At 35.8% G+C, this 13,367-nt stretch overlaps 1 protein-coding gene across 1 annotated transcript; it reads left to right on the top strand.

Annotated features, from left to right (window-relative positions):
* The first annotated feature begins 875 nt into the window (after window positions 1-875).
* On the top strand, window positions 876-4,054 carry LOC104113586 (tubulin beta-3 chain). The gene is made up of 3 exons (XM_009623796.4): window positions 876-1,448; window positions 2,230-2,499; window positions 3,139-4,054. The coding sequence occupies exons 1-3, from the start codon at window positions 1,055-1,057 to the stop codon at window positions 3,807-3,809; spliced, it is 1,335 nt and encodes a 444-aa protein (XP_009622091.1). The 5' UTR covers window positions 876-1,054; the 3' UTR covers window positions 3,810-4,054.
* Window positions 4,055-13,367: the final 9,313 nt, after the last annotated feature.

Below are 13,367 nucleotides of genomic sequence, written 5' to 3' on the forward strand. Positions count from 1 at the left end.
GAAAGAACGGATAGTCTTAACATACCTGAGCCGATTCTCTTAACAATCCCTCTAACCCACGTCTTTTGTGAAAAATACGTAACGGCGGATCGAAGTAGGAAAAAATCCGTATGATATTCTTGAGAAAGGTTATACCGGGCTCCCTTAGAACTGTAAGTCACGTTGCACATTGTAGGGGTTCATAAGAATTTTTGTTGAAGCTACATCTATTACATTGTAGAGATATCCATCCATTGCATGTTGTAGGGGTTCATAAGAATTGTAAGTCACGTTGAAGCTACTCTTATCATAGTGGTTTGGGCCCCACTTGATAAGGATAATTTGCCAACATCCCCTAATTATGCCATCTATCCACCTAGCCAAAGAGTCATCATTTAGGTTTTTGATCCATTTTTCACTTGCTGCCACGTGGGGGTAGTGTTTCCTCCCAATACTTTGGGTTCAAATATACCCCTTATTTAAACGGAGTGACACATGTCATCGTCCTATTGGCCAATTCTAAATAACTCATAATTAATTAAAAAAACCCATACCCATAACCATACCCATTATCAATATCCGAAAAGAAATTTTCTAAAGTAATTTTTTGTAAAAATTGAAATTATTTTTACTAAAAACTAAAAAAAAATAATTTTTTTTTAGTTTTTACAAAAAAATTGCATTAAAAAAACTGAAAAAATTGATTTGTTTTTGAAAAAACTGAACGATATACGTGTCATTCCGTTTAATTGAGGAGTATATTTGAACCCAAAGTATAGCGCCATAAGTATATTTAGACTCATAGTATAACGAAAATTATATTTAAACAATTTTCGAAATTACTCGTATATTTGGCCCTTTTCACATTAAACTCACTTTCGAGTTCGGACAAGTATAAATTATAAATAATTCCATTTCCACCCACATTATTTGCTCCCTCCACCATACCCCAATTTCATCTTCTCCGTCCACTCTTTATTCAAATCCTCTAAAATAACAACAAAAAACATTCTTCGTTAACAAACAAAACATCGCAAAATCCCAGAAAAATTCCTCAAATCCCAATACAAAAGAAATGAGAGAAATCCTCCATATACAAGGTGGTCAATGTGGCAACCAAATCGGTGCCAAATTCTGGGAAGTAATATGTGACGAACATGGGATTGACCAAACAGGAAGATACAACGGCGACTCCGATCTTCAGCTAGAACGAATCAACGTTTATTATAACGAAGCAAGTGGTGGCCGTTATGTTCCACGTGCTGTTCTTATGGACCTTGAACCTGGTACTATGGATTCTGTACGGTCCGGCCCGTTTGGTCAGATCTTTCGGCCCGATAACTTCGTGTTTGGTCAATCGGGTGCTGGTAATAATTGGGCTAAAGGACATTATACCGAAGGAGCTGAATTGATTGATGCTGTTCTTGATGTTGTACGGAAAGAGGCTGAGAATTGTGATTGTTTGCAAGGTTGTTGTTTTAAATTTCCTTTTGTTTTTTTTTGCTTTTTGTGTTGATAGGTTGGATAGAGGCGAAGGGTTGATGAAACTGTTGAAGATATAATTAAGTAAATATAAGTGTGATTTTTGATAACGACTTAAACTTGTAGATAAGATTGTCACACGTTTCAACAAAAACGAGCTCCAGATAGATTGAAATGAATACCGAGGATGCATATACCCGACCTCAATAAATTTGGGATTAACCGTTAAATTTAATAATTTGTGCAATTTAATTTTTGGGTTTTGGTTGGATGTATCAAATCTTTTTTGGCTATGCTGATTGATCGATAAATATGTTAGAATTTTCATTGATACCATTGATATGTTATCTGAAATTTGTTACATTTTTGACGTGTTGAATTTTGGAAATATAAAGATTTTGACTTGAGTTTGGAGGAAGTTGGGATTGAAATATGGGGTTGATATGATTCTGTTTGATCTAGTATTCTTATTGTTGATTTTGAGGTTACTCATTTGCCTTCTTTTGGTGTTTATAAGTTCATTTCTTTATATAATTTCCCTATCATGATGTGCTAATGGTTAGAGGCGCATATTCAAATTTTTATGTTTCTCACCGCTAAACCCAAAATTTTACAATTATGGGTTCAGATTTTAATATTTATTTGTGTTTTAGTGATTTTTCACACATATATATCTATGCTTTATGTAAGAGATACTGGTTTAGTTGAACCCGTTGATTATACAATGCATCCATTCTCTGCTGATTGTATATCTACTTTGACGTGCAGGATTCCAAGTATGTCATTCTTTGGGTGGAGGAACTGGATCTGGTATGGGCACCCTTCTCATTTCCAAGATCAGAGAGGAGTATCCAGACCGAATGATGTTGACATTCTCAGTCTTTCCTTCTCCTAAAGTATCTGATACAGTTGTTGAGCCATACAATGCAACCCTTTCCGTTCATCAGCTCGTAGAAAATGCAGACGAATGCATGGTTTTGGACAATGAGGCACTTTATGATATTTGTTTCCGTACATTGAAGCTTTCAACTCCTACCTGTAAGTCTGATGACTTGTGTTGGTTGCTATTTTTTGTGTAGAATTGAGAACCAGATAGAAATTAGACATATCAGATAAAATTTTCCACCACTTATTTCTAACATGTGAACTTCACTTGGCGCACTTCTCCTTTTTCTGTAAGGTGGGTATACGTGATTAAATAAATTATAGCTGCAGGTTAACTCCTTATGTATTTACTTGTGAATCACTAATTTTGTGGTGAACTTGAGAATTTAGTGCCCTCTCCCAAAGGAAACTTTGGCATTGAAAGGCACCTGGGAACAAGCACAGTAATAGAATTACTTTTTTTTGGGGGGTGGGGGGTTGGGGGGGGGGGGGTGGGTGGACTGGGTGCTTGATACATCCCACTAGCACATGTAACTTGTAACTCTACCCACTAAGGCTTTTTGGATGAGAAGAACACCCAGCGTTTTTTTTTCTCTATTAAAATTTGAACCCTGATCTCGCGCGTCGGGCCTTTCTCACTTCATTGTCCACTAGCCTGCAATCGTTGATGCTAAAAATAGGTGTTCTTATTGTACAAAATTGGTTTTCTTTGATGCTTATTTCTTTCTTGCACCAGTTTTGCTGAACACATGATTCAATTTGATGAATTAACTTTATTCTACTGCGTCGCAGTTGGTGATCTTAACCATCTTATTTCTGCCACCATGAGCGGTGTCACATGCTGCCTTCGGTTCCCTGGACAGTTAAATTCTGACCTACGGAAACTTGCTGTTAACCTTATTCCATTCCCGCGTCTCCACTTCTTTATGGTTGGGTTTGCTCCACTGACCTCTAGAGGCTCCCAGCAGTATCGCGCCCTCACAGTCCCCGAACTAACGCAGCAAATGTGGGATGCCAAGAACATGATGTGTGCTGCCGACCCTCGTCATGGTCGCTATCTAACTGCCTCTGCCATGTTTCGTGGTAAGATGAGTACTAAGGAGGTTGATGAGCAGATGATTAACGTCCAAAACAAGAATTCATCATACTTTGTCGAGTGGATTCCCAACAATGTCAAATCCAGTGTATGCGACATCCCACCCAAGGGTCTGAAGATGGCTTCAACCTTTATTGGAAATTCAACGGCTATTCAGGAGATGTTTAGGCGAGTGAGCGAGCAGTTCACAGCAATGTTTAGGCGCAAGGCTTTCTTGCATTGGTACACCGGTGAAGGAATGGACGAAATGGAATTTACCGAGGCTGAGAGTAACATGAATGACCTCGTGGCCGAGTACCAGCAATACCAGGATGCAACCGCTGATGATGAGGAATACGAAGAGGAAGAAGAGGACGTTGCTGCCTGAGGTATCTTTGAGTTCCTTCAGTTTGTCTGAATCTTGCGATTTTTTGGCTTTCTGATGGATGAGTGGCTTTTCATCTGTGTGATGGACTAAGTAGATTGACCACTAATTGTTGTGATCCACGTACGAGTGTATTTTACATTGGTTTGTGATTATGGTTCAGTCAGTGTGAAAGTATGAGTGTTTGTAAAATGTTCTTAATTGGAATGAAAGCAATATGGTAAATATACACTTCTTTGTTTCAAAAATTTTGTTCAACCTACAACAATTGTGTTTCCATATTTTTAATTTCATCTAGCATAGTATTCCATTTTTTGGAGTTGGTTTCATTTATTTGTCAAGTGTAGGTTCTGAATGGTCAATCTTCTTTTTTCCCCAAATTTTTAAATCATTTTCTTACACGGTAGAAGTTGGTGGGTCGTGTTGCAATCTTGATGAGATGGAGAAATATATTGGTCGTGTTTGGTACGAAAACCCATTTTTCTCTCATCCTTAGTTTCATTTGTGGGTTTCTTTCCTTTCTAGATAATCCGTTTTTTTTACCCCTCCCCAGGAGCTCCCCCACTTTACTCCTTTGCTGACTCGAACCTACGACTTCAATGAAGGATGCTTACCACTTGAGCGATACTCTCTTGTCAGCTAATGCGTTTCGTTAGTAACTTTGCTGAATTGTTTGGTTTCATTTGAGAGTAGAAAATAGATGACCGTCATGCAACCTTAGTGATATTGATTTTTTGATTTTGTTTCTTTTCTATTTCATTTTTGAATTTGAATTTTTTCATCAGAATTGGATTCTGTTTGATTGTATTCATCCAACAGAATCTAAATAGGATTAGAAAGAGAACTTTTTATTATTCGAATGTTTCAACTAGTTATGAAATCGGATAAACTTCACTTGTTCAGTAAACAGTGGAAGTCGAAAATTCGTACAAGTGATACTAACTAGATGACTAGTGCTTAGTAGAAGGCTATTAGTATATTAGAGATATAATCATTAGAGTATATATTAGAAAATCTCTAGTGTTAACAAAGTAGTTTTAGACTCAAATCTTTCCCGTTTTCTTTCCCCTCTTTTTTTTTCTTCCTCAAGCCTCCCAATTTTTTACTACAATAACACTTCATATCATTCTCATAAATTCTCTAAATAGAAAATTTTCTTTTCTTCATATAGTCCATTAGAGTAGATCTAGAAGACTCAACTGGACGCCTTAAAAAAAAAGGACTTAACTAGACAGTAATGATTACAAGATAATTAAGATTCAAACAAATGAAATTACGAATTTAACTGAATTATCACCATTGGAAATTGTTATAGAGAAATATAAACCTTGAGCAATACTAGATGATCTCAATCATTTCATCCTAAATAATAAACCTGATTAAAATCCATTGAATACTCCATTGACATTCATTTAAAGTTTTGACACTTTTTTGAATTTGAAAATTAGGTTTTGCAAAATTGTTATTTGTTGATGTTATTGCAAATGACTGAGAATATTCTTTGAAATTTATATCTCAATTTTGAGAGGGTTTTGCTGAGATTCAATTGGGTTTTGGTTTGAATTTCAGATTGAAACTCGAAGAGGAAGACATAAATAAATTTTACGCAAATTGTATGTCAGATGTACAAATGACATAATATAACGTAATTATATGCAAGTTGTTTGGAATTTTTATGTGTTTGACTGGATTTTGTGCAACAAAAAATTGTATATAAGTTGTATGTTTTGATCGAATTGTCTACAACAAAAAATTGTATACAATTTGTATATAAATTGTACGTTTTGACCGAATTCATATATATATATATATATATATATATATATATATTGCAAAAAAAAAACTTTAGTTACTTTTTATAAATAGAAAAATTTAGTTAAATTGGATAAATATTGTCCTAGTTTTGTATCTATAGGAAAAAAAACCTATGTAAAAAGGAAGGAGAATCCCTTTTGCTCAAAAAGTCTATTCTCTTTTTATACCTTTCAGATGTATATAAAAAACAAAAACGGGATTTTTGCTTAATAAGCTGGATAATTGACTTAATGAAAAATGTCATTGTATAGCCGCTCTCAAAATAAAAAATAATAATAAAAAAATAAAAATATATATACACACATATTTCTGTATGTTATATACAAAAAATATATAAAAATTATACATTTTTGCAGCTACCGGATACAGTGACGTACTCATAATTTTTAGAGCTGTTCAAAACCGAATTGTAACCGATAATCGAACCGCAAAATTGGCTTATTGGTTTATTGGTATCGAGTTATGATTAACGGTTGGTGAACGAATTGAAATTTTATAATTAACAGTTTATCAGTTTGGAGACGGATTAATTAATTTTTTTATCGGATAAACCGTTAACCCATTAAGACGTATTATATTTATATTTTTACTATGATTGGATATCTTCTAAGTTATTGTGAGTACAAATACATGTGGTGAGCTCGACAAAGAGTTGATTCAAGCCAACTAACTAAGTGCTAGTGATCGACAGTTTTGGCAAGCCTTACAACTGTTTCATGAGTGCTATAGTCTGTTACTTTTTATTTTGAGATAATTGTTTATGTTCAGTACTTTAGAGTTGTTTTCCATGTACTTACGGACAGATTCATGTTACACAAGAAGTCTTTGAATTTGGAATATGTATTAAGTTTCCCCTTATCTCTATTGAGTTATAGTCGATGTACTTCATTTTTATCATTTATTTGATTTAACCGATAAACCGTCTGATAATCTTTAATTCAATACCGATCCACTCGATATCTTATCGGTTGGCTAGTGAATTAGTATATTTATAAGCCGATAATTGATATATCGAACCGTTAAGCGTAAATATCTGCCCGATAAGCAATCCTAATAATTTTGCATAAGTGATGTCATAATTTAAATAAATGGACAAATGAAGAAATCACTATAATGATAAGCGGTGTCATTTTCTATACATATCCCCAATATTTTTATTTTTCTTATAAAAATCTAGTGAAAATTGAAAATTTCGACTAAGTGGTGTTCTTGACACCGCATGGTATAAAGCGCATACGCCCCTAATCGAGTGTAAATAGTTTCGGATGCAGGTTAAAAATGATTTTTGCCCTTAGAGTTAAATAAACCCAACCTGCATTTGGATACTTTCCCGCACTTTGAAAATATTCCTTTAAAGAGATTCTCAGTCACACCAACATCAATATTATCCACAAACAATTGGTAAATGTAAGTCTTTCGCTGATAGCTATTTTCTTTCTAATGCTCATAGATGTATTTGGACACATATTGAAGAAAGAACAAAGATCTAAATTTTTTGCCTGACCTCCCAGTCTAGAATCCAAAATCAACAAAAATAGATGATAAAGCATATAAGTTACTTAAGAATAGACTAACTACACATCAACATATGACTTGTGAGAAATGGAAAATAAGTAGTGAGGGGGACTTCAAACAGGTAAATTCGTGCATAGCGCGTATTTGTTTTTTAAATATGGGTGGTATTTGGATAAACTTATAAGTATTTCGATTACTCCCTCAGGTACCTCAATCACCGCAAGTATTGAGTAACTCAACTAACTAAAGTGTAGACAGATAAATAACTATTGTTTTTACCGGGATTTTAACCTCGATCAAGCGTTCTTGTTAAGGTGGACCCTAAAATGTTAAATACAAACTCAACTCATGGCAATCTGCCATTAGGAATAAGCAAAGACGAATTTGTAGCCTTTTTCACCAAAGTCAACCAAATGGAGTTTGATAATCCATATAAGTATACTTATTCTTGACTCTCATAAACTGAGTGATAAAGGTGAACATATTTAATTATTGGAAAAACATGAGTGGAACTTATCAGGGATTAGCACTATCTGTCCTAGTCACTTGCTAAATCATCAATTAATCCAAGGTGAAAAAGCAAACAATTTTTTAGTATTTATTGTTAATAATAAGGGCATCCAGTACTCATCAAGTTCAAATTGAAAATTCATTTGTATCAACTACGTAGTTATATCCACAATCGGATTGAAATGGAACTTGCGTATATAGGTGAAGAAATTAAAGAAACTCCAGACAGCAGCTGCTAGCCTCTCTTCTAGCGTTAAATGCTGGATAGTTTTCTACTTTCTCTACTTGCCCTTGTAACATTTTGGAAGGAAGAGCAAATTAATCCCATCCTTACTAAAATGTCATCTATGGGAAGCTAGTTTAATTTGTTATGAAGAATTCTCCATACCAGAAATTAAAGATAACACTTGAAGGCCAGGGAACATTTGATGTACATCCTTTACTGCAAAGGAACTCTCACCTTATACATCAACACTAAAACCAAAAGCTTGATAATCCATCCTTTACTTGCTAGTTGCTACTATATATAATAAATAGTATTCTAACCTATGCTTGTCAGATATGAGAATTACCTTGCCTCCATTGAGCTTCACAACTATGCTCATTTTCTTCTTTTTTAATATATTCAGCTTGTGCCCCAAAATAGTATTCTTTGCTCGTAGATCTCTAAATCCCAAACGGCCTTCTTCCCTTTATGATAGCACAACCTCTTCCTAGATACGATACCCAAACCTTTGTGATAGCTTCCTCCTCTTTATCCTAAAAGAAGAACTTAATTAGCATCCTTTCCACTAACTTGAGCATTTGGTTTTGGTGGATTACTAATATTTGGCTTAAAGTATATATATTTATATGTATATCACCTCATATTTTACTCGTGTTTCGTGGATTTCGGATGTAAAATGTATTGATTTATGCTTATTTATGGTGTTTTTATGTGTAGGAATCATCCAGAGGCAATAAGGGGCGAAAAGTGTAAGATTAGAGCCAAAAAGCATAAAAAGTTGAAAATGGCGATTTTCAGGGCCACAGGCAGCGTGGGGCGCTACCTGTGGCCCAATTTCCAGAATGTTTATTTTTCCAACGCCAGGGCTAGCGCCCCACACTACCCTGGGCGCTGGCGACGGAAAACATCTCCTACTTCACCCAGGACAAGGTTATTTCGGCCCAAGACCCCCCCCAACTCGTATAAAAGCAAGTCTAAACCTAATTTGGAGGATATCTAACATACTTTGAAGGATAATTTACGTGGGGGAACACACACACCACGCTTGGTGGAAGCTTCTAACTAGTTTTTCTTCTCTTCTTTTCCTTTAATGTCATAGTTTCTTAGTTCTATAGTTTTGGGTGCTACATGAACGTTGTAGTTTGAAGTTTAAATTGTTCTTATTATTTTATCACATTGGTTTATTTATTCAATCTTGCGCTTAATTATTTGATTGCTTGATGACCAATTGAATACTATCTACGAATCTAGGACTGAACTCGGGAGAGGGAATTTTAGATTGCATATAAGATTGAATAAAGCAAGATCTTGAACTAGAGCATCGGGAACGGATTTGCTGTTAGAATAGGGATATACCTAATCACCTTGCTTGGTTATTATACAAGATATACCTACCCTTTTACTTTTTTTTTCTATTCAAGTTTTTAATTTTAGTTTAGTGTAGTTAGTATTATATTTTTTTTACATGGCATCTTGGAATGAGAATTGGTCGAATATTGTTTATTCTTATTTTGGTGATCCCTGTCCATATTGTGGAGGACCACACTTGTGGCAAAATTGTAAATCTCAATCTTATGAGTGGAATTTTTATAATATGTGTGGTTGGCAGGGCGACCATTGAGATAGTTGTCCTAATTCTTTTTACCCTTCTCTGAGCCCTTATTATGATATTTCTAATAATGTTTATGAGTTTGATAGGAGCAATGGAGTGGAGGATGTAGAGCGTGTTGCCCGTATTATGGACATGATGAGACAAGTAGCCGAATAACAAGATGAAAATCAAAAGGCTATACAAAGAATTAGTACAACAATCATGAGAATGAAGGCCGAGGTGGACGAAGTGGCTAAAGAGAGCGAGTTCCCACCAGAAGATAATTTTGAAGAAGCAGATATAGTGAGCCAATCTTGGCTAGAGGAACAAGCTCAATTGATAAAATTTCATGACTTTATTCGTGATGGTTATTCAAATATGACAGAATAACTGATAGAAGGAAGAACTGAGCTCAGGCAAGAGATAGACCAATTTGGCTCAGATATCCATGACATGCAGGCTAAATTGAATAAAAAGGTTGAGGCGTGTGATGCCCTACAACCAATTATTGTGGATACTGGTCAGTTTGTGGAGCAAAAAGAGGAGTTTCAACAATTCGACCAAAATATTATTAATGATGCCAAGGTTGCCGAAGTGTGCAAAAGTGAGGATGTTAAAAGTGAAGCGATTTTAGAGTTGGAGCGTATTGGACCTCATTCTAACCACTTTTCAACATTGTGTTTAGTTGGTGACATGAGAATTGATCCATTCGAGCATATGGAGGAGTCAATGGATGTGGAACAAAGTGTTTATATTCTGAAATTTGTGATGTCAAGGAGACAAAATGACATTCCTGACTTAAGGGCCAAGAAGTGCAAGATGCGATATTTATTGCTTGGTTCCTTTATTTTCACACCACCACTCCAGGAACAAGACAGAAAAATTGATGCAAAATTGAGGGCACAATTCATACCTTCAAAGTGGAAGGAAAAGTGGTGAAAGTGATGGCATCGTGCCGCGACATTAAATCAAGCGCTTGTTGGGAGGCAACCCAATTCTATTGCTTTTTTTGTTTGTTTATTTTTTTATTGTGTTATCTTTGTAGTGTTATTTTTGTGTTTTGTAGGAGTAGGAGGATGGAATCAAAGCCAGTATGTGTGTGAAACATCGAGCAGGTGGTTGGAACTAAGTGTGGGGTGACCGCACAAAGGATCACACCTAGGAGAAGTTTGAGTATCCCATAAACTGCTAATGCTTCGGCCTTTGGCGTACCAGGGAGTCTCTTTTACCCACTTAATATATATTATGTGCATTGAGGACATTGCACAATTATAAGTATGGGGTGAGGAGATTCTCTGGGTGATTTTCTATGCCATCCGAGCTTAATTGTAGTATTCTTTCTTAGTGTAGTGATTTTTGTAAAATTTTAAAAAATAAAAAAATGAAAATAAAAAATAAAAAAAATAAGAAAATTTTGCACTTTTCCAGACGATGGATCTTTTGAACAATGTTTTTGAGGGATTAAAGTCCGACTTAAAAAAACACCAAAAACATTTTTTTAAGGATAGTTAGGTAGGATACCTTGGTTTTTATTTGGGCGCCGATTCTTTTCCAAGGGTGTAGCTCGAACCGGGTATTTCATTTTTTTGGAGTAGGATAGGAAGAAATTGAGTTGCTCTGAGATACCTATTGACGTGTTTGATGCTGGCATATTAGGCTATGGCATGTGCCATGCCTTCCCGTACATTTGATTTGAATTGTGATGCCTGAGTAAAATAAACAGCCTACTCTGTGACGCCTTTTCTCAGTTGTTTGACTTGTATGCCACATAGTGCGATATTTCTTAAGTTTTATCAATTATATGTGTTTGCTTGACTTGAGAGTTGAATAGAATCGTCTCGATCCAGTCATGTGCAATGTGTGTGTGAGGTATCGTGAACTTCTGTGCTATCCTGTGTAGTCTAGAACTTGTCCCGTGTGTTAATCGAAGCGAAATCATTAAGTCGTGCTAGTCTAGGAGATGAGTAGGCATTTCTTGCTTGATCATAGATGTGCTTGTCACATAAAAATAAAATTTTCCATTGCTTGCCCCTTTGAGCCTATAGACCTTTTCTTTGGCACCCACATTGCAAGCCGTATCTCTATCTTGTTCTTAACTTGAGATTGTTGAACCTTTACCTCCTAAGGCACTTAGTCTCTAAAAGAATTAAGGTGAGAGATTGTGGAGTAGCTTTCGAGTGGAACCATGGAAAGGCCCTTAAGGTGCATTAAAGTTGTAGAAAACAAGTCACTAGCCGATGAACCTTAATGTATGGAGGGTGTGGAGAAAAAGAAAAAAAATTGCAAGAAGGAAAAAAATAGTTGTTCAAATAATATAGAGAAACACACATCTCCGAATCCTACTAATTCGTGCTGGTGGAAATATAGAAGTATTTAATTGGGGAAAAGGGTTATGTTGTAGATGGTTGGTGGCGAGTGAAATGGTTGAGAAGAAGAAGTGCTCAATTTTTGAGTGTAGTGTATTAAAGTGCTTAGGAGGGTTAGCCACTATTCCTAAATGTATCCCACCTGCCCCTCAGCCTACATTACAACCTTAAAGTCCTAATTGATCGTAGATTTAGCTAGCTTAGATTAGTAGAGATGTCCACTACGGACAAGCTTATGGTACGACCACAGGATGCACATGAAATTCTTTATGAGAGTGAGCGAATTTTGTTCGGTTGTGTGATGTCCTTAAATTATTTTTAAAGGCATACTTGAATGTGTTGATTACTTTATATTCACTCTTTTGTTTGTTGGTGAGGGCACATGATCTCATGAAAGATTGATAATGTTGTAAACTTTTCTTGTTGGGTGAGTGCGCGAGTGAGGGAGCTTAGTGGTAACGAGTCGGCTCTTGAGGTAGGGTGGTTACAGATAGGTTGTTTGAATTGATTAAATTGAAATGATATACTTGGGCTTATTTAAAATGGGAAGAATGTGAATTTTGCATGTTCGTGCTTGATTGTCGGTATCGATCATAGTCAAGGGGAGAGTGTATGGTTAAAAAAAATTGAAATGCTCCTTTCTAGTTGAGATGTGTACGTTGTTGGGGTATAGTTGATAGTCCCTTTGCTCGAGGACGAGCAAGAGTCTAAGTGTGGGGTGTTGATATTTGGCTTAAAGTATATATATTTATATGTATATCGCCTCATATTTTACTCGTATTTCATGGATTTCGGATGTAAAATGTATTGATTTATGCTTATTTGTTGTGTTTTTATATGTAGGAATCATCCGGAAGCAATAAGGGGGCGAAATGTAACGATCCGGCCGGTCGTTTTGAATATTATAATCCCGTTCCCCCATTTACTGCTCAATTTATGTCTTGCAATTGATTTATGACTTATCGGGTTTGTTGGTTCGGGTCTGGAAGGAACTCGGAGTGAAATGAGACACTTAGTCTCATAATTAAAAATTTAAGTTAGAAAAGTGGACCGGATATGGACCTATGTGTAAACGACCTCGGATTTGAATTTTGATAATTCCAATAGCTCCGTATGGTGATTTTGGGCTTAGGAGCGTGTCCAGAATATTATTTGGAAGTCCGTAGAGGAATTAGGCTTGAAATGCCGAAAGTTTAATTTTTTGAGAAGTTTGACCGGGGGTTGACTTTTTGATATCGGGGTCGGAATCTGATTATGAAAATTAAAATACCTCTGTTATGTTTTTATGACTTGTGTGCAAAATTTGAGGTCAATTGGACGTGATTTGATAGGTTCCGGAGTCGTTTGTAGAAACTAGAAATTTCAAAGTTCATTAGGCTTGAATTGGGGTGTAATTCATGATTTTAGCATTGTTTGAGGTGATTTGAGGGTTCGACTAAGTTCGTATGATGTGTTAGGACTTGTTAGTATATTTGGTTGAGGTCCCAAGGGCCTCGGGTGAGTTTCAGACGGTTAACAGATCAAATTCGGACTTAGAA

The sequence above is a fragment of the Nicotiana tomentosiformis genome, chromosome 2 (genome assembly GCF_000390325.3).
Source record: "Nicotiana tomentosiformis chromosome 2, ASM39032v3, whole genome shotgun sequence".
Taxonomy (NCBI): domain Eukaryota; kingdom Viridiplantae; phylum Streptophyta; class Magnoliopsida; order Solanales; family Solanaceae; genus Nicotiana; species Nicotiana tomentosiformis.